Source organism: Lepisma saccharinum, chromosome 7 (assembly GCF_977018435.1).
Source record: "Lepisma saccharinum chromosome 7, izLepSacc3.1, whole genome shotgun sequence".
Classification (NCBI taxonomy): domain Eukaryota; kingdom Metazoa; phylum Arthropoda; class Insecta; order Zygentoma; family Lepismatidae; genus Lepisma; species Lepisma saccharinum.
Window position 1 is genome coordinate 8,549,859 of NC_139235.1, and position 27,706 is coordinate 8,577,564.

General features: G+C 37.7%; 1 protein-coding gene across 9 annotated transcripts in view; it reads right to left on the reverse strand.

Moving 5' to 3' along the window:
• The window catches only part of LOC145989714 (uncharacterized), a 100,543-nt gene that overhangs the window by 46,751 nt on the left and 26,086 nt on the right, over positions 1-27,706 (reverse strand). Inside the window, exon 1 of one of the 9 annotated variants that reach the window (XM_083124972.1) lies at positions 24,767-24,856. The exons of 6 other annotated variants lie outside the window; for them this stretch is intronic. Coding sequence is in view for 2 of the 3 variants with exons in the window: in XM_083124966.1 (XP_082981092.1) it covers positions 8,860-9,949 (1,090 nt within the window). In the remaining variant the exon portion in view is untranslated. 2 more of the 9 variants (XM_083124966.1, XM_083124967.1) reach the window with 2 other exon arrangements.

Genomic DNA, 27,706 nt, shown 5'->3' on the forward strand with positions numbered 1-27,706 from the left:
AAGATTTACATCAAACAGGGCCCACGTGGTGTGTGCAGAGATACTCACGCTTGCTTTAGGAGCACAACTAGGGGAGAATTAAGGATACTATTGAATCAATGCCAGATAAAAGAGTATATAAAATCTACATTAATACTGACTCATGCATTCCCTGAAAAAATGCATTGTATTTTCACACATTTCTGCCCGCAATGAATATAAATGTGTACTCTATTAAATGAAGTAGGTGCATACAGATTTAAACATGGGAAAATATCGATAAGACAATTCAATTGTAATGTGTTTTGCGAGTATTATTTTGCTTTCCTTAAAAAGAGTTCTTAACGGGTCTTCAAGACTAGAATATCCGTTTACATGTATTTATAGCCGTACAATAAATTCACTATATTGTATTTTTTCATAACGTTAGGCACATACGGCAATTTTTAGCACAAAGTAACATGTAATAACAATATAACAAAGTTGATTTTAAGAGCAATTTGTGCTCAGACAGGAGCACACTGTATTCATCACCCCAAGAATTACTTGATTACAATGCGACAGCATTATCCACTACACTACCTGGGAGATGTATTATATGTAGAATTTAATAAGTTGGCTTAAGTTGAATTTTCATTTTAACCTAACAAAACACGGATGGTCTGCACTTTATTAAATTTAATTGATGTTAATGTATTAAATTTATCAACCTCATAAAGTACTCTCACGGAGATAATTCATTCGGGGTTATAGAAATGTCCTATATCAAAACAATTGGTGAATATTATTTTCAATGTGGATATTCTTTGGTAAATATGTTTCTAACTATAGTTTACCTAAATAGTGGGGACGTGGGTGAGAGTTAGAGACAGATTTGGGAGAGAGAAAGAAAAAAACACACAATTTTCTGTTCAGTGCGAACCTTTGGAATTTTTTTTCCTGGTGCATCAAAAACGCAATGTAACCCAAAGACAAGACAAACCTCCAATGGCGAAATTGTGAGTCAATCACTCATCTGGAATAAAAAGTAGGGATTTAAATCTAGGAGGCCAGAAGATAGTTATTGTGCTACCATGTGCCAGTACACATAAATTCCACCTTGCCCGAGATAATTGTGATGTCTGAGTTGTGAAAGTTACTGCATTTCCATTGCCTGACAAGAATAATGATAGCGCAGAAAGCATAAACTATGGAAACGTGCATTGGTTGGCAAGCCATGGGAAAAGCAGATCCTTGTGTTTCCTTTTTGAATTTTACTCATTTTATGTCAACTTTCTACAGGGTGGTGCAAAAGTCACCATACAGTGGATGTTGCCTTTTTAATTTACATTTCTATACCCCCCCCCCCCCCCCCATTTGAAAGATTGCACTGACGATACAGGAGAGAATTGAAGTAATCCTTCTTGTCGGCGAAAATTCGACCTGGCAGATTGCCCAGACCATGATAGCATCACACATGACACGGTTGCTAAGTTTATAGCTAAGTTTAAGGAAACGGGTAGTGTGGAAGACAAGAAGAGAACTGGACATCCGAATACAGCAACTGATGAGCACATGTCGACATTTATCATTGCCTCCATGGTGAAAAGCACAAAGAAGAGTACTCCTCGACTGTCAAAGGAGACAGGTGCAAGTCGTCGGAGCATCCAGCGAATACTCAAAGTGAAACCTCAACGCCGAAAGGTACCTGGACATGCTGGAAGATTCTGTAACACCCATGATGGCCAACCCTGATGGAACCGCCCCCTTTCTTCCAGCAGGATGGGGCTGCTCCACACTTTGGGATTGACGTGCGGCACTGCGGCAGTGGCTGGACACAAACTTCCTGGGGCACTGGATCGGGAGACGAAGTCCTATGGAGTAGCCACCGCGTTCGCCAGATCTGACCCCACTGGATTTTTCCTGTGGGGTCACGTGAAAGCCAAGGTGTGCGAAGAGAAAATCAGGAGCTTGGAGCACCTCAAGCAGCATGTGATGGGGACACCCTTCAAAAAGTGCAGGATGATTGGATGGCCCGGATTCACCTGTGCATGGGCCTTTGAAGGGGGACACATCATCTTTATTATTCATACTCAAGCACTGTAAGCTCTGTAATACATGCAATACATGTCAGTAAGAAACACATAATTGTATACGATAGCTGTATGGTGACTTTTGTGCAACCCTGTACATATAGCCAATGGCGACAGAGGATGAATGATGCTTCAGGGAAATTGATAAAGATTGAAGAAACAACGAAAAAGAAAGAAATCACAATTGTCAGAGGCTAGGACCCAAGAACCCTGGCTATGCATGTTATGATAGATAAGTATATCATGGATTCCTGCTATATTCTTTCCTATCCTAGATATTTGTATGGATGCCCCGTTCCCCCTACGAGATAAAGAATGATTATGGAATAAGAAATATTCACAATGTAATTGCAATGCTTTACATCGCTCTTGACTGTATTCCAAATGCAGTAAGATATTAGCGATAAATTGGATTTTTTTTCTTTACCAGGACTTACGTATTTGAGTGCGAGGGCTACCTATCTTACCATTTCTAAAGAGTTAACTTCACCATTAGGCTAGAACCAGGCACGAATGGACCAATTTCTATTTTGGTTATTTTATATCACTCTTCTGCCTCTTGTGTTAATTGCGATAATACAAATGAATTATTAATTTATAAAATGGTGAAGGGACAAAGTCAATGATACATCCATGCCTGAACAGAGTTCAAATCTGGAACATATGGCCTCGATTTGCTAAAAAGACTGGTAGAAATGTATTGGAAAAGTATAGGAGTACCAAGAACCGGTTTCACCCAACGTACTCACTGTGGCAGTGTTGCTCACCACCACCCCCTCGCTCTCAGGTAGCTAATCTCAGTAGCCCACCTCCTGATGGAAGAGTACGGTCAAATGGTGCACCTACTCTTTGTTTCAAGCATATTCCGTACATAAGGTTTCTGGCACCCTCTGTCTCCTTCCCTTCCCCATCCCACCATGGTTAATAAATGTGACCCTTGCTCTTTCAAAACCCTTAATGCAAGAAAAAGCTAAGTTTGCTAGCATCAATTTTACACCACCATATAATATTTACACGGGAAACATTTGCTAAACAAATTTCTTGATTCGGACTAAGGGAAAATTTAAAATAGTCAAAGGAATTATGCACAAAAGAAATAAATTACCGAAAAATGGTAAAGCGCGATACCGAAATCTGTAATGAGTGTGAAGGGAAAGTCGGGAAAAGGAAAAAAAAAGTATATAAAAGTACTCGAATACCCAGATTAAGAGAGAAAGTTATGACAGCAAATAATATTAAGCTCGAGCAATGCAAATGAAAATAATAAAAAAAAAAAAAGGAAAAGAACTAATACGAAATTAAATATACGAGAATCGGGAGTAGGCTGAAGGAAGCAACTGATATTTAATAAACGTGGAAAGAAAACATAATCAAAGGGGCCCTGGTTCGATTCGCGATGGTAGCTCATATTTTTTGTTTGAGTCCCACTCTAAACTGTATGTCCAGATGCATTGAGACTTAAAGCAAACTTTGTCAAATTTTTTCCAAAACAGATGTCGTCAAAAATTTCAAAACAAAAATAATAACTCTGAAGAAAAAGTGGCAAAAGCATTACTGCAAAATGAAATAAACACATAACAAAAATCTGTTATGGGGGTGAATAGGATATGTGGAAATGAACAAGCATGATAGGCACAGGGACATCGAAACAGGGGGTGGGGGGTTATGGGGGTCAGAATCCTCTCAGGACCAACGAGAAGAAGATCTCAAAAACAATAACTGCAGCAATGGAGTTTGGGGGTCTGCATTAGCATGAGCGAATGTTAAAAACAATCATAACTTCCACGCCATTTTTATTTTTTTAAGTTCAGTTGATACACAGATAACCCTAATCGAAACTCAACTTACAGTCTATCCGGCAGTTTAGTATGGGCTGTTATGGGCTTTTGCTTGTGAGATCACCACCCCCAAACAAGATTGTTTCTGTCAGAAACAAAAGTCATTAACAATCGAAGAGAAAATAATAAATATGCCAAAAGCACAGGAAATGTAAGGTCTTGATAGTCTACACCTTCATTTACAAATCAGATCTTTCAAAAAAGGCACTTTCCTTACTTCTGCTAACCGCAATTTTGGGAGTTAAAAATAACAGCCTTCCGCCTGTTGCCACTTGCTGGATACACATGTTGGGAAGAAGAAAAGAACTGGGGAATGGCAGGGCGAAAACAGGCATATTCTATGCACTGGCGAATCTAGCTGGAGGACTCCCGGTTCACTTGCTCTTCCCAAAGGATGACTAAGTATTATAAAAAGTATCTTAAAATAATATAAAATGATCGAGCAGTTCTTTTCCAGATAGTTAAAATAATAAATCGAAGTTTAACGCAAATACATAAATAGGGAATAGATTTATGAGATACTTAAGTAAATTTAATCCGGGACTTGTTGCTTATAAAGCAATAACATAACTGATGGACACAAAACGAGAGAATTCTGGATTGACCATTTCTGATGTATGTCTCTTTCTTTCTCACTGTTCACACAAATACAACAGAACTTGATCTATTTCACACCTCTACTATAAATTTAGTTTTATATCCACTTTTATCCACAGATAGGTTAATTGGGACTCGACCTATAGTTTTATGCGAGATACGAACCACCATGTGTCTCCACCAGGCATCGAACCCTAATTCCTTGATTAAAATGAGACGATGGGAGGGGGAGATTTGCTTTGATGTATGCCGGTATAATGAACACGGTTCTGTTTCAAATGAGACAGTGTACCGAAAAATGTGAAAGAGGTCTCCACGATGGCATAGTGATAACGTCGTCGCCTTGTAATCAAGGGGTCCGGGACTTGATACCCGGTGGAGGCATATAGTGGTTCGGATCCTACTTTAAACTGTAGTTCCAGTCCCGATTAGCCTTTCTGTGCATAAAACAAATAAAAAACACTGCCGACGTGTGTGATAAACTAGACAGCAAGACGTATGAAAAGTACGTATATTCGGAATCCGTTACTTTTAAATCTTCCTCCACGGACCGTCATTATTCTGGACCAACAGCTGCAAGAATGAACAGCTTCCCACCAAATCATGGAGGAAGGATTTGCATTCTTGTATTGAACAGTACCCGTTCCGTTGATGACTAACTTTTGTTGTGGCGTGTACTACAGCAGACGCTCGATGCATGGTGGAGCTTTCTTCTACTGTGCACCATGCGGCAACACTGTCTCCATAAGCCTCATACTGAACTCTTTAAGTTGGGCTCACCAATAGAGTGGTGGGCCACCAGTCGGAATTGTATCTAGGAACGCGAAGATAATACGACACGTAAATTAAATCGTGGTAGAAAATTCCAGGTACTGGTATTTGGCCATGGCACATTACACGATTTTCGTCAGAAACCAAGATAACATGTATCCACAAGTCGGAAGTGGCCGTATGGTGGGTTGGATTTAAATGGCATATGGAAAGATTTAAAGCAGAGAACGTATCACGGAATTCTGTAACCTTTTCTTTTTGCTACATAAGTCAGTATTCATATCTCCCAGAATGATTGTGTGTGAATAATTGGGTAGAAAGTTTGCAACGTCGTTCCCGAAGTTATCAAGGTGAGTGCAAGGTGGACGATAGACTACCGTTAGGAGGAGTTTTTGTTGAGAGATACTGATTTCAGGGATTAATATTCCGATGGACCGTCATAGACATTGGGTGATTTTGAGAGAATTTTGGCAGGGATGTACTCGGCAAATAGATTGCCACTACCCCTACTCTCTTTCCGATTATATCTTTCCTAAACAAACGCAATCCCAGAAGATGCTGCTATGCTGCAGCGTGTATGGATTGTAATTGTAAATAAAACTTTGAGAGCTGTAGAACACGTTGCAAAAAAACTGCATGTATTTATCTCATATAGTTTAGAAGTTAAGTTACATTGTAACGGTAGCAGGACTTTGTGGACACCCTGTATAATTAGTTTTTCTTGTATGTACACATTGCTTGCATTGTAGAATTCCTTTCTTCTAGTTTACGGTTATTAGAAGCATAAGAAAACAGTTTTTCGTTGTCAAGTTTCAGGAGAACACACGCTCCCTTCATCAGACATTTATTTTTATCTTGACTAAAGATACAGTTATAACAATGGTTAGCAATTTTTTAAACAAAAAGAATCCATTATATAATGGATGTTGTCAATGTTACATTGTTGTCATATAGCAACCTAACTGTGAAAAGAAGCAGTCTTATCTCAGATAAAAAATTAGCAAGAGAAAAGAACATCCATGCCAATTCAGAATATTCTCGTATAACAATGGATAATATAAAAAAATTGTGTGCATTCCATTCCACAAGGGATTCTCACATAAAATTGCAAAAATTTTTAGAAAATTTAATTTCAAAATTGTTTTAGATCACCAAGAAGTTTGGAATGTACATTTCATGAATTCAAAATGAGAAAAACTCTACCAGATGTGGAAACCACAGGAATATAAAATATAAGTTGTTCATGTTCAAAGGATTATGTAGGTCAAACAGCAAGGAAAATGGCAATAAGATGGCAGGAACATGATTTGGACATTATAAATCTAAACCCAAGAACAGGTTTGTCAGCTCACATCATCAAAGAGAAGGGTTTTAAAAAAATCTGAAGGGAAACATAGAGTTGAATGTCTGAGAACCTTCTTTCATTGAATAAGAACACTGGAATAAATTAAATAATAAAAATGGTAACAAAGATCCAGTATGGAGTTTTCTTTTTCACAAATGGAGTAAGCCACCATCTTTAAAATTTAATGTAAAGAAAACATCAAGAAACTTTGTGAAAACAATGATGACTTTGAATTACCTGATGATATTTGGGATTCATAATTTTAAATAAAAAATAATATGATCAATTTTTTTTATCTGAAATAAAAATAAAACAGACTGCTTCTTTTCACAGTTAGGTTGCTATATTACAACAATGTAACATTGACAACATCCATTATATAAGGGATTCTTTTTGTTTAAAAAATTGCTAACCATTGTTATAACTGTATCTTTAGTCAAGATAAAAATAAATGTCTGATGAAGGGAGCGTGTGTTCTCCTGAAACATCACAACAAAAAAAAAAAGCTGTTTTCTTATGCTTGTAATAACCGTAAACTACAAGAAAATAATTGATATATAATTAGTTTTAAACAGATTTGACTTACCAAAAGAAAATAGTGTTGAAGCCGGGCAGGTGCAGTGAACACAGAAATAATAATACATTTCCACTAGATTTACATTTAAAGACACTCACATGGACGGTGTATGCACAAGGATGATAAATTGGTACACAAAGAAAAAATAGTTTCATGCGCTTGGATACAATAAAAACACACAACACACACACAGTTGCAATATTTAATCATATACTCATGAATCCTTACTGCATATTTACTTTTCCTCACACATTTATTTCATGTTATCAAGTGCTTCCAGTGTTGTGATGGACACTTTTTGGCCATTCGGTCAGAGGATGATAATTCTTCCATCTTGGGTCCACACGTTCCGTTGGCAGTGGTGATGGTATCTTGCCTTCCTTAACACATGTCGCACGGATGTCAGGGATTCAGTGACGAGCAACTTCGTTGCTTTCAGAGATTTCTTCCGCCTCCAAACTTAAGTCTCTGGTGCGGCAGCTGGTCAGACGAAAGATGATGGGCCTCCTCCCTTCATGGATGGCATTGGCGGTGGCTCTTATTTGACGGCTAAGGTGGTGAGATCTTTCGATTTCCTCCAGAGTGATGTGTCTGTATTTTTGTTCGATCTTTCAGGAAGACCATACAGGAGGAGGCAGTTTCTCCGAGAGTACATTTCGAGGTCGTCGATTCCGATGGCATTTTCTGCTGTCTCCTTCCTTAAAATCTGCACGACGGACTTCACAACTTCAAATATGTCACATGATTTTGACTTACAACCAGCAGATGCAAGTCCTGGATGGTTATTACAATAATGAATGTGCTCATTCCTCAATCGTTTTCCGGGAGTTTTTGGGAAAGCACCAGACAACTGTTGTCCCACATCTGGCCTACTCCCCTGCTTGGCACCAGCATACTTCTTCCTCTTCCCTAAGTTAAAATCAACCCTCAAAGGTCACAGATTCCAGACAATAGAAGAGATAAAGGAAAAACTGCTACGGGACCTGCACAGGTCATTCCAGGACTGGAAGAAATGATGGGAGCAGTGTGTGCACAGTGGAGGCAAGTACTTTAAGTACAGGTCCAAGTAGCTGGATAATATTACCATTTTCTCAATTCTGTAGACGTTTGCTTTCTCCTTTAACAGTCTATGTATGTGATGGAAGAAATCAAGTTTTATATCTAATCTCTAGTAGAATTTACATCAAAAAAGGTCTAAGAAAAAGACTTTCACAGATAAATTTCTGAAATTACACAGCCAAATATTTTTTGTTAAATTACACGTTTTTCCACCTATGTTGACAAATATTATGACTATAATTATGCATAAAAATTACTTGGGTCAATAAATCAATATTTAAATCAGTGCATACAAAGGGTGATCTTTTTCTTTTATTTCAGTTAATACAGGAAAACTTGGGTATATTACCTTAATCATGTCCAGTACCAAAACTTTTACATACTTCACTTTCTTCACAAGTTCATTGTGCTGATATTAATTAAAATCTCTCTGAACATTTGCATTATGACCTGAAATAGTAACCAAATATTCAGCAATTAGCATAACTTGAAATGGTTTTTAAATGTGGTTCAAAATGTATGACATATATATATATAATGTTTTTTTTTAATTCCTCCTGGATGGCAGACATAAAGTTAAAATATAGGACATGTCCAGGAAAAAGGGAACGTTTGGTAACCCTATGTTCTGTGAACCCTGGAATGCTTTCGAAGGTAGTCTTTCCTGATAAATGCTTTGTTGCATGTTGCACATACAAAAGACTTTTCTCCGGTGTGAATCAATGTATGATCTTTAAGCTCACTTTTCCTTGCAAATACCTTGTTGCATGTTTCACATACAAATGGTTTTTCTCCAGTGTGAATTATTGTATGCTTATTATGCTGACTTTTTGTTGTAAATGATTTGTTGCATATAGAACATACAAAGGGCTTTTCTCCACTGTGAATTCTTGCATGAATTTTGAGATGACCTTTCTGGGCAAACAATTTGTTGCACGTTGGACATTCAAATTCCTCAGGTGTAGTGTGAAATCTTGAATGTGACTGAAGAGCATACCTATTTGTAAATGTTTTGTTGCATGTTGCACATACAAAAGACCTTTCTCCGGTGTGAATCCTTGTATGATCTTCAAGTTCATCTTTCCTTGCAAATACTTTGTTGCATGTTGCACATACAAATGGCTTTCCTCCAATGTGAATTATTGAATGCACTTTAAGCTGACTTTTTCTTGTAAATGATTTGTTGCATACAGGACATAGAAAGGGCTTTTCTCCACTGTGAATTTTTGAATGACCTTTTAAAATGCCTTTCTTTGAAAACGATTTGTTGCATGTTGGACATACAAATACCTCAGGCTTACTGTGAACTCTTAAATGTGATTGAAGAGCACTCCTCTTCGTAAACTTTTTGTTACATGTTGAACATATAAATGACCTCTCACTAGCATGGAATCTCATGTGATTGACAAAGGCACATCCACGATAGAATGTCTTCTTGCATTCTTTGCAATACAACGATTTTGTATGGGGCACATGGCTAGAAAGCTCTTCTGCATTACTGTTAAATTTTGAGGTAGGTTCACAATCAATCATTCTATGACCATGTATTGCAAATTCTTCTGAGATTTGTGGTGTACATGTGATTTCTTGTGGGTTACATTCATGCAACAATTTTTTAATATCTGAGGAATGTTCTCGATGTAAATGATTATCAATATCTACATATCCTTCGTTAATTCCACTTTCCATTCCATGAATTTTCGACAAGTACCTGAAAGCAGATTGGAGTACTTACACATTTTAAACTGAAAAAGTTTAACAAACTTCACAATTATAATTCATTATAGCTAAAACTACTTAAACCAAGTTTTTTCAAAAGACTTTTCAATGAGTATTGGGAGAAGGAAATTTGTATTACAGACAAGAGGGCGAGGTATGTGCAGAGTCGTTAAACAAGTTACAAAACAAAAGTAACACATGTTCAGGTCTGTAGCCAGGCAAGGGCCAGAGGGGCTGAGATAACCCGGCACACCGTCAGCCCCTTTGGCAATAGGTAAAACTACTTTGTGTAATTTGTTAGCAGTTTAGAGTAAAAATGTAGACAACAGATATTATCTTGCTCACAACTTTAATGATACATTCACAGAACATGAGCAGGAGCTATTACATTCGTTCATCTTGTCTAGGAGCAGAAATAAAAGTAACAGGGTCTCAAAGTCCTTTCATAGGGGAGCTTGTTTATCTGTACCTTCCATGCCCTTGTTGCAACCTCCCATTTAGACAGAAATCTGTGACTTTCAGACATCATTATTCAAATTCCCTCCACACCTGCATCAAATGGCAACAGGTGCTAAGTTTTTGGAACGGAAGGGAGTTTTATTGCTTCGGCCACGGGTGTAATGTACAGTAGCCAGATTGAATGAATGTTGTGCATTTTCATGTGTGATGTAAATATCTGGATCATCAAAAGTAGCATGGAGTGATGTCAGTAGCAGTCAATTAACACTTCAAGAGGTATTTTAGAAGATATAGAGGAAAAACTTGTATATGCATATTTCTAGATTTTATATTGAAATTTAATTACCCACCCCCACACACACAACATACATTCATTTAACTTTTCACACTTTTGAAAAATGGACTTGGCTAACAAAGCCTCCCGTGATAACCTGTGAGCCCCCCCCCCCCCCCCCTGGTTCTAGCTATGGGCCTGCACATGTTACTTGAGCATGGTGAGATTGGGGACATATGATGTGATCTAATATCAGGAGTAATAGCAGTAAAATATAAAAACAAAATGAAAAGTTTCACCTGAAACCTACTTTAATGTAATAGGTTAGTCATGAGTGATATACAGATAATAAGAGGATCCATTTCACTAAAGTTCAAGTCACCAACCCTGAGACCTTCTGTAAACAAAACCACGTGCAAGCAGAAAGCATTGCAAACTCATAGAAGTAAAATAATCCACACGGAAATCCCAAGGTAATTTTATATAAGGTAGCGCCATCCGAAAATTGCCGATCATGCACGAGCGCGTGACGTCTTGTGGGAGGATCGGTTATGCTCGGTGCCCCTTCGGTTATGTTCGTTCGGGGCTTGGCCGAAGCAAACGGCCGCTATAATTTCTATGCGAGGTTCAGAGAGGGAAAGTGTTTTATTACTTTGAGGAGGGGGAATTATTAAATATCGAAATTTTGGGATAGTATTGAGGCATTCCTTTAATGATTAGTAACATGACTGATTGATTCAGTTGGTGTTTCAAAAGTCCACTTTATGCACAGAAAGGCTAATCGGGACTGGATCTACAGTTTAAAGTGGTATCCGAACTACTATGTCCCTCCACCGAGTATAGAACCCGGGATCCCTTGATTACAAGGCAACGACGCTACCATTTCGCCATCGGGGAGGCACTAGTAGTAACATAATTGAAAACTCGCAAACGTATTGTGAAAATCCATATTTTTCAAACTTTCTGATCGATGTGTTACAAAGATAGTTGCGCATGTTCTCATTTACCATGTCTTCATTCTATAATCATAGTATACTATAATTTTAACATGCTAAAGAAGAATTGCATGAATGAAAGAGTTAAAAAGGAAATGATCGTTTCATAGATTTATTTTGTTTATTTGTTTCACTCCGCTTTTCTGCCACTTTGGGCTAATCGCGAAGACAAGATAGTAAAATGTCACGTAATTGCCTTCTAACGACAGTAAAGAAAATTACACTTCTTGAATAAAATGTATATTCCGGTTTTATAACATTATGTACACGATATTGAGCATTGTATGAAATAAATATAATGCCCATTAATGAAGTTTTACTACTTCGTTCAATTTAATATTTCACAAACATAATGTGGATGATTTTGTACCTTTCTACTCAGTGTAAACAATGGATGTCATACTCTCCTTTCGTGGAAAATTTTCTTTAAAACAGTAAGTTCTTTGTGGTGTAGTTGACGTACTATATACTTGTGCCACGAGCTCGACATACAGAATAGCTTTTCCTGGTTATAGACGACTAAAATGTATTTGGAAATGTAATAGGAAAATCCAAGACAAAGTCCAAAAATGAAATTTTACTATTTAACGATTCATACCCTTGTACAGTCCTTCATTGTGATTTCTTGTAACTTATTTGCTATATTTTCATTTATGCTTCAGATATATTATCTTAACCTGTTCTAAACGTCACATGTACAAGGGAGAAATATAATTATCAACATTATTAACCTTATGTCAGTGAACATCAAGTTAAATCTAATTAATGATTATCAATTAAATGGACAGAGTTAATAGAAAAACTATTCTCTGAAGAATTAATTATGTCCTTTGAATTCGTAATTTGGCCCAAGTTTAGATTGCAGGGTGATAATCTCTTCATTACACACAAAATCGCATGACAAGATTTCGGTACATGTGTACTATATGACTGTATGTACGCCAGAAGTAGATTGCCGTTGTCATATTAGGGACTTCAAGAAATTTCTACATCTCACGCCCTATCCTCAAAGGCATTATTACTGTTTGATTTTTACCATTACTACCTGACTTGTCCACCGCAAAGGAATATAAATTATATGGAATTGAAAACAAAAAATGCAGTAATAGTGGGAACATTCTCCTGACTATACGTTAGCTTACCGTGTTGTCCTTTGCATCTCGCTTTGGCTTTGCTTAATATTATCAATGAGCTAAATTTTCCGTGTGTTCGTAAATCCCTTCCTGTACGCTTGAATTAGTAGGTTAGGTGAATTAGGTTTGGTGTTCTTAGCATCCAGTTTCGAGTAGGTTCGGCTAGTTAAGGGTGTTGCATTCGTATTTGTACACTTTCGCTCTTCGCTTGCACGTACATGTATTATAGCTTTTAATACGCAAAACGATTTCACACAACTGTAACTTATCAGCACGGTAACTTGTACAACCTCACTTTGATATCGAAAATTAACATTTTATGGAAATTACAAACTGGACTTGCGTTTTCAAGGTTTGGGGTTTTATTTACAACACAAATCTTGTAGCACGAAATGCCAATCTTACACTCTACTTCCTCATCCTCCTGTACCTAAAATTTCCGAAAATATGGAACACAGAGACCCGAACATAATTAATACGAAATTAAATAAAACAAACTTTTAAACAAATTATTAGTGTAATGTGATTTACAATTAGAGATAGTTCACACATATTTATTTTAAATCGGTTGCCATAACGTGTGAAGCCTGCCATTTCCGAGCCTTCTTCCAGTGTAACTGCACTGCCCTTTGAGCCCTGGCTGCTGCGTTCAGGTGGCGAATGCGAATGAAAGTTCGCGTTCTGGAGTATGTTCTTATGACGTCAGGATGAAGCCGAGGGTATTTTTCTTTTAATATGTTGATCAAATTCCTCATGACATATGGCTTACAAGATAAATTATTGCTGTGAAAGGTTAGGAACACCACTTCAAATTGTTTAACTGTCTCCAGCCAGCTATCCGATGGAACTGTTAACGCTCCTCGCGACAGTTTTTCAATCCACCCATTGCTTTGTTCTTGTGGGGCGTGTCTCATATTCTCACCACTAGAATTACCCAGAGATGGATCAACGACACGGCATCTCATTGCAATGTACCCTGCTAAATAGCGAAGGCCTTGAGCAGAGCATTCGGAAGGTGCATTGTTGGGAAATGATGGAAGATCTCCAAGTGTCATTTCCCTTACATCTGCGTCTCCTTCTATCATATTGATAACATCTTCCATGTTAGGAGTCAGTCCACTGAACAGATGAGATGTTAGATAATCTTCACGATCTTCTTGAGAAACAGGCGCAGAACTGGTTAGGGAAACGTGTAATATGCTGCGGCTCATTATGATAAGTCGCAATCTACTTTTAAATTCCACTGGCAAGGGGTGATCGTATGTTCGTCCAATGCCTCTTATTTGCGAAAACAAGTTTTCAATACAATCTTGATTTAAACGCGAAGTTATAATATATTGAACACCATATAATTTCCTAAGGTCAGATAAACATCCCAACAAGGAACGAATAGACATAAGAAAACCTTTCTGGAACGGGAGAATAGTTTTGCCTTTACCGGTTTTCATTTTTTCAACTACTGAAAAGAATTGTTGTAAAACTGCTTCTTGTTCTTCTAAATTTACCCCAAAACCACTGGCTAGCGGCTGGTCGTAATTCCTTGGAATTCTAGAGTTCAGCACATCAAACGCGTCATTCACAAGTTTGAAGAAATCTGCAGCATGTTGCTGATCAGGCAGGAGATAACTTATTGCCTGTGCAACTTGATTGGAAAACAACTGGCATGCAAGCCGGACTCTTTGGCGTTGTCTACCGAACACAGATAAATGTTCAGGTGTTAACTTCGGGCATAGTTTCATTTCGGCATTGTCTAAAGACAAAACATCTTCAACAATAGATTTTCCAATATGCTTGCCATCAGGCAGCGTAATTCCATCGTCTAGAAAATGGTTTCTTAAAAGTTTAAGAATGTGGGGAACATCTGCGAAAACCCATACACGTTTTGATGGATCTGCAGGGTTTCCAAAACAGCTATCCTTGAAATCAATGTTTAGATCTTTCCATGTTTTGGCATTTTTACCTCCCATGTCACAAACAACAGCAACAACTGTGAATCCTACTTTATCGATGTTTAATATTATTTCCTTCAGTAATTTGCCGGTCATTAGCACATCGAAATCGTAATATATAGGCTGCTTCCAATTTGTGCATAGCCCGCGGACCATAGCAACCAGTACCTGACTATGGGGACCATAGATTCTATCTTCTTCTTGGTCATAACAAACCCGAACATCCACGTTCATCTCATTGAAACTCAAAACACATAACCTCTCCCCCTCACTAAGTTTTGTTGCTTGTAATTTCATCAATTGCAAAATATCACCTAATATACCTGGCCGGCAACGAAATGAATTTGACACCCATCTTCTTAACGTAGAAAGTCCAGGTAAAGGTATACCAACTGTATTTCTCAAATAAACGTAACATTTTTTTGAAACTGCTCGAAGAGTCAACGCTTTGCTTATATCTTCTTTAGTCCATAGGGATTTCGTTTTACCGTGTACTAAGTATTGTATTTGAGTGTCACTGAACACTTTCCCCAAGATATTCGTGAGTTTTCTTGTTACATTGTCGGTTAGGTTATGTTGATGATCTTGAACTTGTTTAGTTTTTTTGGTTAAAGCAAGTTGCAAGAGCTTGTTCTTAATCTTTAACTTATTAATTTCTTTATGTAAACGTGTGTTGTTCTTCTGTAAGCGATTAATAGTGTTTTCCAACAACGAAACATTGCTAGCAGTTTCTGTACCTACGTCTATTTTTCTTTTTTTCGGCGACATAGTATTTATCTTATTTATGGAACGTTTCCTTATTTCACACCTTTCGTAGCGTACATCTCCACAGTCTTTATCAGCACATCCTAAAAATGATTCATGTTTTGAAGAGGAAGGTTCAGGAGAATTTGCTACATCACATTCTCTATTATTTTGCACAGAAGTAATATGGTGTAATTTTAGTGATGGCACTGCAGTTGGCTTCAGTACTTTCTTTGTTGGCAAACACAGAAGTTCTGCTCTTAGATCTCGCACATAGTCTTCTTTACAAAAATGGGCACTGCACACTCTCGCATTTTTAATATTAATATTATGTTCTCGATCACAAGCACGAATCCACTGTTTACTTACACGAGTATCAGCTGGAAATCTATGATATTTTATATCACTTCCTTTACTTTTTTGGTTATAATTCTCACAGCTTGTTACTGCACAATTAGGCATGATTATAGGTTGAATGAACAAAACTATCTCATTTCAAGAGAAATAATACAATAAAAATATAACGATTGCGACAAAATCAATAACCTGTTTGTTCCAATTTTTGCGACGTGTTAGTAGCTAAATGTACCCCGCACCAAACTTAATGCACATAGCACCCGCACAAACTTAATGCACATAGCAATGAGCACCGTCAAACCCGATCCTCCCAGATGACGTAATGCATACGTACTTCACATAGCAACGAGCACCCCCTGCGGAAATCCTGCGTTCTTACAGGATTCATTACGTAAGGTAAAACAACGGCCAATTTGTAGTATGGGATATGCTGCCGCAAATGACGTCTCACTTTAAACCCAATGCTCTTTCTTTTGTACTTCTTGCTTCACCTTTATGGTTAACTCTTTGCACCAGTAATTATTTCCCATAAATTTTGCTTCTTCCTTGGATGCGAATTGAATATATTTTACTTGCATTTTTTAGACAAAATGATATAACATGGTAATGTATATTCCTAAGGTTTGATATAGATAGGAATGTACGAGGGTGGTTCAATAATTATTGTCCCTGACATATAAGCAGTATTATTTTTCCACAAAGTCCCCCTTCAAAGTAATGCACTTCTTCCACCTATGCTGTAAAGCCACTATGCCAGCTTCAAAGAATGTCTGTGGCTGAGCCGTGAGCCATTCTTCCGCAGCGTCCATAACAGCAGCATTTGAGGGAAAATGCGTCCCCTTGAGGTGCTCCTTCAACTTCGGGAACAAATGAAAGTCACTAGGGGCGAGGTCGGGTGAGTAGGGATGGTGTTCCAACACGTGGAAACCAGCAGCATGGATTGCGCACCAGTAACATGGCTTCTGTGTGCTGGAGCATTATCGTGGTGAAACAGCACTTTTCGCCGCAACATCCCACGCCGTTTCTCCTTGATTGTTTCGCGTAACTTAGGGATTAGGGCTGCATAATAGTCCCCAGTAACAGTGTGTCCCACCAGGTAGTCAATAAGGAGCACACCCTTCGCATCCCAAAAAATTGTGGCCATAACCTTGCGTGCTGATGCTTGCACCCTGAATTTGCGGGGGGGAAGTGAATTGCTGTGCCGCCACTCCATACTCTGTCGTTTGGACTCGGGATCATAGTGGTGGAGCCATGTCTCATCCACTGTCACAAATCTATCACAGAACTGCTTCAGGTCTGCCCCCATCAGCTCCAAACCAGCCCTTGAACATTGAACTCTGTCTTTGTGTTGTTCACGGGATAACATTTTGGGGACCCATCGCGCTGACACCTTTCTGAATCCCAAGTGTTCATGCACAATGGTTTCCACTGAGCCTACAGAGATGTGCATGATGTCTGCTAACTGTTGCACCGTGATTCTTCTGTCAGCCATAATCATGTCATGCACAGCATCAATGTTTTCTGGGATGGATGCTGTTGTTGGAGAACCAGCACCAGGGGCCAGTTGACAGCTTTCCCTGCCGCAACGGAAATCGCGGCACCAGTTTTTTACCACCTGGTAGGTAGGAGCCCCATCACCCAACACACTGACCATGTCCTCATGAATCTCATTTGGGCTTAGCCCCTTTTTCTGGAGGTACTTGATGACAGCTCGTTGTTCGGTTTTCTCCATTTTTCAAACTAAGTGCCACCTCTCACACTTAAAACGAGAAAAACAAATTTACTATAGCACCTACGGTTCTGAAATTTTGCATATAGGCATCTAAGACATTAGGCTACAATATCCCCATCATTCATTGCAATTTATATACTTTAAGTATGCCGAGGACAATAATTATTGAATCACCCTCGTATTTGAAATTTGTTTGTAGATTTTATGTAAATTGTATCTTATGTAAATAAAATATATATAATGGGCATAAACAGGCATATGCAATGCTGTAAGTCTAATAAATATAATGATGATGATGATCAAAACAAGACAAAGAAAGTTCGTAAATTTATTGCGGTTGGAAACTTTGAGAAGCATCCTAATAATGATTTTTGTTCCGCCAAATATAGTGGACTTCTAAAATAACATGGTGACATGGCAAGGAAAGATAAGTATGAACATTTTGTAGGAACATGCATTGTAACTTTCAATGAGCTTAGAGATTTGTGTCCATAATGATATTTTATAACATTAGTTATTTTTTAAAAATAATCATGTGAACAGCAAGGAAGTAGTGCCACTTTCAACATGGCGAGTTCTATTGCGGTAGTCGGCGATCATGAATCAGATGACGCGGAGTGATACATCAAATCGGCGAGACGGTTTGTTTACAGAAGGTTTCAGGGTTGGCGATTTACACTTTACATATATTGACACCACTATCAGGTAATGAATACTGACAATGTGGACACAACAAGAACCATGACTATGACTGATATGTTTGTGGGGATGTGTGCACTTACAAATGTTCAAGCACATACGAGGTTTGTACAGAAAGAACCCGAACTTTCAAATTTGCCCAACAATGAAACAACCCACGTTTGTTAACTTACTAGCACCACGTTGAGGGGTCCTTTAGATGTATTATGCTGTTGAGTTTACCAGAATACATTGTTTAGTTTTCATACTGTGAGCCATTAAGTGAAGTTGTGTTGCATGACTGCAGCGATTTTCTGGTACACAGATGAAGATACTTGAAGAGCAAAGCGTGTGCGTAAAATTTTGTTTCAAATTTCAAATTGGGCAAGACATTTACAGAAACGCTTCAAATGTTACAAGCAGCATATGGGAAGACTGTAAGAGCCGGACACAGTGTTATGAGTGGTATCAGCAGTTCAAAACAGGCAGAACATCCATTGAAGATGATGCAAAACCTGGACGGCCATCAACTTCGTGTGATTACATGCATGTTGAGCGTGGCAAAGTGATGCTCCTTGTGTTTTTTGATCAAGGTGTGTACATTATGAGTATGCCCCGTGTGGTCAAAACATCAAGAAAGACTTATATTTGGATGTGATGCATCATTTGAGGGAGGCTGTCAGGAAGAAGAGGCCTGCAGCGTAGGCAAATCGAACATGGATGCTCCATCATGACAACGCACCCGCTCATTCAGCAATCCTTATTCAAGCGTTTCTCGCCAAGCACAGCACTCCTGTTGTACCCCACCCTCCATATTCACCTGATTTGGCCCCTGCGGACTTCTTTTTGTTTCTCAGGTTGAAATCCTCCCTGAAAGGATGCCGATTCCAGTCCATTAAAGGTTATTCCCCAAAATGAGTTCCAGAACGCATTCCAATTGTGGAAGAAGCGCTGGGAGTGCTGTATTAGCAGCGGAGGACAGTACTTTAAAGGTGATAAAACCGAAGTACCTAAATAAATTTATTTTGAAAAAGTTCAGTTTCTTTTTGGACAAACCTCGTATGTGATCTGTTCGGGAGTTCTGACCTGTTACAAATACTATGAAATCTAACACAGAGACTAGGGTCAAATTCATATACTAAGGAAACAATGTTAGCAACATTTGAGAAGGACTGTTCAATCTCTACAAGTATAAATGTGAGATTAGTGCAAATAAATCAATGAAGCCAAAAATAGGCACGGAGCAGGACACACCACAGCAGTTAGTATCCCTCTAATTTATTTTATTCAGCTTCCAGACTGCCCTACAAATAAGTCACGTGGATACTCCTTAGTATCCTTGCACTACATATTGTTCAACTTACTTGGATATGCTATCTGATCAAAAGAATCCAGACACTATATCTAAGGGTAAGAACATGGTGACCCACAAGGATCCTTGCTCATCCACCCAAAACCAGGTCAGGCCATAAAAATGTCAGGATATAATGAATGAACCGGCTGTCGCACAGGCACCTCGCTCACCATCGGATCGTGCAAGCTTCTCTCGCTCAACCTGTTCCCCAATTCTTTCAGTTGAGCAGTACTAGTGTCTGTGTTACATTATTATTGCAATTTTTCTTTTAGATAAAATGTCCAATGATACTGGTAGTGAAGATTGGCTTGTCATTAGTTTAGAATATTTGTGTAATTTCATGTGAATACACTTTAAAGAAAACATTAAAATATGCAGAAAGAAAGTCTTGGAGCCTCCTTCCTGTTTCTCTGCATTTGCATAAATTCGATACTTGTTTCTCAAGATAACTAAAAAAAGTAAATTAGCATAAGAGTAAAATGTGATTGCATGACTTCCTCCTCCCATATTGATTTATGTTACTTCGCTTTTCAGCCACCTTTGACTAATCGCGAAGATAAGGATGATTGGTGAAACGACACTCTCAAAGAACAACCATGCCCTTGCCCGCATTCGAACCTGGGATCTCTGGCGTTGCGGTGCTCTGCGCTAACCACTCTGCTGTGGAGGTTGAAACAACACATAAAAATCTAACAAATAAAATAATTATTGGATGGAGGGCCATTCCATGTGAAATCAACCAATTTTAAAATAACTGGCTGCATGACCATTTTAGAAAAAATCATTTTTAGTACAAACGTTTGTACATGTCTCTAGATATAAAAACCAATGTTAAAAAAAAATGTCTTTAGTTCTCCTGGGGCAACCATTTTTCCAACATGGCACATGGCTTTTCTTGCACATGTAGCACTTTACAGAAATCTTAATATCTAAAAAACCATTAGAGCTAGAGACAGTGACGGATTAAGGTGGGTGTTATTGATGCTGCAGCATTAGGCCCATTCCTGAAATATGCCCAGATGATAACAGACGAGAATTTTCCGAAAGCTGAACAGTTTTCTTCTGCTATATGACGGTTGGGGAGTAAGTCATGGCAACCCAGTAATAATTCGACAATTGAAGGATGTATTAAAAATATGTTATATACAACTGAAAGAGTATCCATTATGGATATTTTGTTGGTAGGAATCATGTAAGAAAACTCAAGCAACCCTGTGACATACACATGTGCACATGTTACAAAAACTTGTTTGATTATGACAAACCTATGAAAGATTTGTAGCTAATGGAGTATACTTTCTATGATATTCAAGTATGTTTTGCTTAATTGCATCCTAAGTACGAAAATTATGGTGGAAATTTGGGTAACAATAGTTAAGAAATTGGATTTTTAAACCCAATTTCTTAAATGAAGGGGTATAGTCTAAGGTTTGATTCTTTTTTTTATGTGTAGACCTGCCTGCAGGGTGTCTGTAAATAAAATATCAGTGCTTAGAAATGTAACCCTTTTTTACAGCATTAGCTCAAACATTACTGTTCACTGAATTTTGACAGTTTTTGGGGTTAAATATCTCAGATGGGTGGGTCCTCTTGAAAAATTCTGAAATTTGACACAAAGGAAGCCCTGCATGAACCTAACTCACAATAAAAATTTCAACTTTTGGATTCAACTTGTTTTGGTCAATATGAGGCAAGGTATGTGATCTAATTTCTGACATTGCAAAGTAAGGTTAAGCTACATCCCATACTTAGAATAATTAATTATTATCTTTTTCTCTTTTAAATTTGGGTTAAAAAAAGCTTCAGAAAATATAGTAACATTAGGTTTTAATACGTGAGTTACCAGAAATTGAAATTACAAGGTATGACAATTGAAAATCTGCAAAATCTCATTGCAAAATGTTTTATTTATTTGGTATCCACGTCCATGCACAAGGATGAAAAATTGGTTTCACATGAAATGACCCCAAATTGGCCATTACTTCGTTGTTATATTATTATTATTTAATGAATATTATTATATCGTATCAATCCTTAGGATTATTCTTTATTTTTTATTTTAACTTTCTCTAAGCTTCATTTCACCTAAGTTCATTCACTTGTTTACACCAGCTGTCCATTCCTCTCAGGTATTTGAATTATGCACAGTCAAGTGTTAAGCAGACTTCCACTTCCTGATATATTGGGGCTGCGAAGTTTACAACAGGTAAACAAGGAGTAAGCAGCTTACAATAATAGGAAGGAAAAACTGATTGATCAGTGGGTAGGAAGTCTGCAGTGAGAGGTGTTGAGAGGGACAGAGAGACTGGCAAGGGACTCACTTTTGGTTTTGATTAAGGACAGGGAAGAACACTTTGGAAGAGCGAGGACAGCAGTCTGCCTGACTTAGGTGAATTACCTACAAAGCTTAGAGATAGCTCAGTTTTATTTTACTCGATGTTACTAATTCACCATCTTTGTTCTAAGTGTAGACAGGTAATTATCCTAACCATAACATGCATGATTTAGGTTCGAAGGTTCACAAAATCGAACGAGTGACTATTTCAGTAAAATGATACGATATGATGGCTAGTATATTATCTCATGTTTATTATAGTTTCACGTATTTAACAGTTAATAATTCATGTATAAGTTCATAAATATTATATTAATGCCTTCAGCCAATTTTCCAATCCACCATTATAATCGTTAACTTTATATACTTATATATCGAGAAGTATAAATAGCGGCTACTTTAAGCTAAAGGTCCCGGGTTCGATCCCCGGCCGGTTCAAATCCGGGAACTTTTCTAACGATGGAAGCGGCCCCGGCGCCCACCCAGCGTCGAATAACATGGGTACCTGGGGGAAACCCTGGGGGGTAAAGGCGGTCAGGGGCGTGATGCTGATCACATCACCCCCACTCACGACCGGATGAAGAAAGTGTGGGGCGTTACCCCCACACCCCCTATACGCCTTCATGGCGTGGTGCTATGCACAGGGGAGCACTTTACCTTTTACCTTTTACTTTAAGCTGTTTTTATATACTCAACACCAATAGTTTGATTTTCCTTTTAAACGTTCTAGAGATTGGCGTAAGTTTATTTTCAATCAGTTTAGTAAAGCCTAAGTTATTAATTTCTAAGTTAAATTTCTCATATTTATTCGTACTTTCATCTTTTTGGCAGATGCCATTCTCTCTCTCTCATTATTTCAAAAGCCATTGTTTATTTGTTTAAATTTTTCTGGAATACAAGATCACGCGTTGCCTTTGAATTGTTGCCACCACATATCAAAATTCCCTGTGCCAGATGAATGTACATTCTCAATATATTACTGTTCAAACATACATTATTTTTATCCTCTTTCTGGTATTGAAAATTCGTAGTGGCTGGTACCACTGAATCAGTGAAGAGGTGTAACCATTTTCCAGAGAGCTGTTAGCAGTTTTTCTGTGAGATTTTCAGAAGCAGGAGTTGCTTCGCGTAGCGGGAAATTACGCTTAAGAATCTCGCGTTATAAATGGTTGAAATTGTTTAATTTTTATTTTGTATTACGCGATATACGTGCGTGAGTAATTCTAATAAACCCTAATTAGAACGTATTGCAGTTTTTTTTAATTTTAAAATTTTAATACTTGTGGAAAAACAGGATTGGGAGAACCACCACAAGGACCTCAATGGACTCCACAAATGGAAAAAAGGGGAGGGAACGCAGTATTTCTGCCCGATCCCTGGGATGTTACCAGCATGCTCTGCTGAGCTAGTAAGTTAAGTTGTACCAGTGAAGTGCAGCGCTACGAGGGTATAGCACACACACTTGGAAACAATAAAACACATAACACACAACACACACACAGTTGCATTATTTTATAATATACTCATGAATCCTTACTGCAAATTTACTTTTCCTCCCGCATTTATTTTATGTTGTCAAGTGTCTCCAGTGTTGTGACTGACACTTTTCTGCCAGTCAGTACGAGGATGAGAATTCTTCCATCTTGGGTCCACATGTACCGTTGGCAGTGGTGGTCTTTTGCTCTCTGTAACACATGTTGTTGCATGGATGTTAGGGATTCAGTGATGAGCAGCTACGTTCCTTTCAGAGATTTATTCCGCCTCCACACTTTGTCTCTGGTGTGGTAGCTGGTCAGACGAAAGATGATGGGCCTCCTCCCTTCACGGACGGCATCAGCGGCAGCACTTCTTTGAAGGCCAAGGCAGTGAGATCTTTCGATTTGCTCCAGAGTGATGTGTCAGTATTTTCCTTTGATTTTTCAGGAAGACCATGCATGAGGAGGCAGTCCGAGGTCGTCGATTCCGATGGCATTTTCTGCTGTCTCCTTCCTTAAAATCTGCACGACGGACTTTACAACTTCAAATGTGTGACATGATTTTGACTTTCAACCAGCAGATGCAAGTCCTGAATGGTTATTACAATAATGAACATGTTCATTCCTCAACCATTTTCCGGGAGTTTTTGGCAAAGCACCAGACACCTGTTGTCCCACAACCGGACTATTCCTCTGATTTGACACTAGCATACTTCTTCCTCTTCCCTAAGTTCAAATCAACCCTCAAAGGTCACAGATTCCAGACAATAGAAGAGATGAAGGAGAATTTCCTACTGGACCTACAGGTCATTCCAGGACTGAAGAAATGCTGAGAGCGGTGTGTGTACAGTGGAGGGAAGTAATATGAAGTACAGGTCCAAATAACTGGTGAATATTAGCATTCTCTCAAGTTCGTAAAAGTTTGGTTTCTTTCTTAACAGCCTTTGTATGTGATGGAAGAAACCAATTTTTATATCCAATCTCTAGTAGAATTTACATCAAAAAGGTCTAAGAAAGTTCAATTGGATTCAATTTAACCACCACAAGTTCAAATTAAAACACAATTACAGACTTTCACAGAAAAATTTCTGAAATTACACAGCCAAATATTTTTTGTTAAAATATTATTCCACTTATGTTGAAAAATATAATGACTATAATTATGCATTACAATTACTTGGTTACTGGATCAAAAAATCAGTGCATACAAAAGGTGATCTATTTTTTTTATTTCTAACATGTTTCCCCTACAGAATTGAATTACGAATTATAAAAAGCTTTTTTCTTTTATTACAGTTAATACAGGTAAACTTGGGTATATTACCTTATTCATGTCCAGTACCAAAACTTTTACAGACTCCACAAGTTCATTGTGCTGATATTAATTAAAATCTCTCTGAACATTTGTATTATGACCTGAAATAGTACCCAAATATTCAGCAATTAGCATAACTTGAAATGGTTGCAGAAGCTTAAATGTTATTCAAAATGTATGACATATATGATTTTTTTTTATTGCTCCTCGATGCCAGACATAAAGCTAAAACGTAGAACATGTCCAGGAAAAAGGGAACGTTTGGTAACCCTATGTTCTGTGAACCCTGGAATGCTTTCGAAGGTAGTCTTTCCTGATAAATGCTTTGTTGCATGTTGCACATACAAAAGACTTTTCTCCGGTGTGAATCCATGTATGATCTTTAAGCTCACTTTTCCTTGCAAATACCTTGTTGCATGTTTCACATACAAATGGCTTTTCTCCAGTGTGAATTATTGTATGCTTATTATGCTGACTTTTTGTTCTAAATGATCTGTTGCATATAGAACATACAAAGGGCTTTTGTCCAGTGTGAATTATCGTATGCTCATTAAGCTGACTTTTTTTTGTAAATGGTTTGTTGCATATAGGGCATACAAAGGGCTTTTCTCCACTGTGAATTAATGAATGACCTTTTAAAATGCCTTTCTTTGAAAACGATTTGTTGCATGTTGGACATACAAATACCTCAGGCTTAGTGTGAACTCTTAAATGTGATTTAAGAGCATTCCTCCTTGTAAATGTTTTGTTACATGTTGAACATAAAAATGACCTCTCACTAGCATGGAATCTCATGTGGTTGACAAAGTCATGTTCACGGTAGAATGTCCTCTTGCATTTATTGCAATACAAAGATTTTCTATGGGGCACAGGGCTAGAAAGCTCTTCTGCATTACTGTTAAATTTTGAAGTAGATTCACAATCAATCATTCTATGACCATGTACTGCAAATTCTTCTGAGATTTGTGGTGTACATGTGATTTCTTGTGGGTTACATTCATGCAACAAATTTTTAATACCTGAAGAATGTTCTCGATGTAACTGATTATCAATATCTACATATCCTTCGTTAATTCCACTTTCCATTCCATGAATTTTCAACAAGTACCTGAAAGCAGATTGGAGTACTTACACATTTTAAACTGAAAAAGTTTAACAAACTTCACAATTATATTTCATTATAGCTAAAACTACTTAAACCATGTTTTTTCAAAAGACTATTCAATGAGTATTCGGAGAAGGAATTTTGTAGTACAGACAAGAGAGCGAGGTATGTGCAGAGTTGTTAAACAAGTTACAAAACAAAAGTAACACATGTAACTTGAGCATGATGGAGTTGTGGACATATGAAATGATCTAATATCAGGAGCAATAGTACTAATATATTAAAAACAAAATCCAAATTTTCACCAAATTTTTCATGTAATAGGTTACTTGGGAGTGACCTACAGATAATAAGGGGATCCACTTCACTGTATTGACACTAAATCAGATAACAAAGACTGACAATCTGGACACAACAATATGACTATGACTGATATGTTTGTGGGAGTGTGTGCATATGCAATACACTTACAAATGTGCATGTGCATACACTATCTGTTTGGGGAGTTCTGACCTGTTACAAATACTATGAAAGCCAACAACAGGGAGACTAGAATCAAAACAATAAACTAAGGAAACAATGTTAGCAACATCTGAGAAGGAATGTTCTATCTCTATGAGTACAGATAAATGGGATCTTAGTCAAATAAATCAATGAAGGCAAAAATAGGCATGATGCAGGACACACCATAGCTGTTCTACTTCCCGTCATTGAAGTTTGCTTCAAATTTCCTTCATTCAGTTTTGAGACTGTCCTACGAACAAGTAATTTGGATACTCTTTAGTATCCTTGCATTACACTATCTGATAAAAAGTATACAGACACTTTCTCTAACTAGTAAACTGACCTCTAGAGGTGACTATGACCTGACCAACAAGTATAAAAGGTGCATGGAGCTATGCTTTGTTCAGTGAGAAGTAGTATGAACAGAATGGGTAAGTCAAAGGTGCTCAGTGACACGGTCTAGTTATCATACATTTCAGGATTCTCAATGTGCTCAAGTCACCTGTTAGTGACATGATTGGGAAGTGGACACATGAAGGTACAACCTCAAAAAAAAAAAAACGGGTAGGCCATATGTAATGCCAGAAAGAGACTGTCGCGCACTGAAGACAGTAGTTTGCAAATATGCCATCATTGCGTGAAAACACAACCCAGGAGTTACCCAGTGCTACTGATTGTCCAGCGAGCATCATGACTGTACATCGAGTATTAAAACAAATAGGGCCCCTCGTTGAGCAGCCACCCAAACCTTACTTTTTTTAAACTCGGAACTAAAATATATGTACACCAATTATTCTCTTATAGTTTACGGTTATTCGAAGCATAAGAAAACAGTTCTTCGTTGTGACGTTTCAGGAGAACACACGCTCCCTTCATCAGACATTTATTTTTATCTTGACTAAAGATACAGTTATAACAATGGTTAGCAATTCTTTAAACAAAAATAATCCCTTATATAAGGGATGTTGTCAATGTTACATTGTTGTAATATAGCAACCAAACTGTGAAAAGAAGCAATCTGTTTTATTTTTATTCCAGATAAAAAATTTTGATCATATAATTTTTTTTTAAAATTATGAATCCCAAATATCATCAGGTAATTCAAAGTCATCATTGTTTTCACAAAGTTTCTTGATGTTTTCTGTTACATTAAATTTTAAAGATGGTGGCTTACTCCATTTGTGAAAAAGAAAACTCCATACTGGATCTATGTTACTATTTTTATTATTTAATTTATTCCAGTGTTCTTATTCAATGAACGAAGCTTCTCAGACATTCAACTCTATGTTTTCCTTCAATTTTTTTAAAACCCTTCTCTTTTTCATCAAATGCTTTTCTTC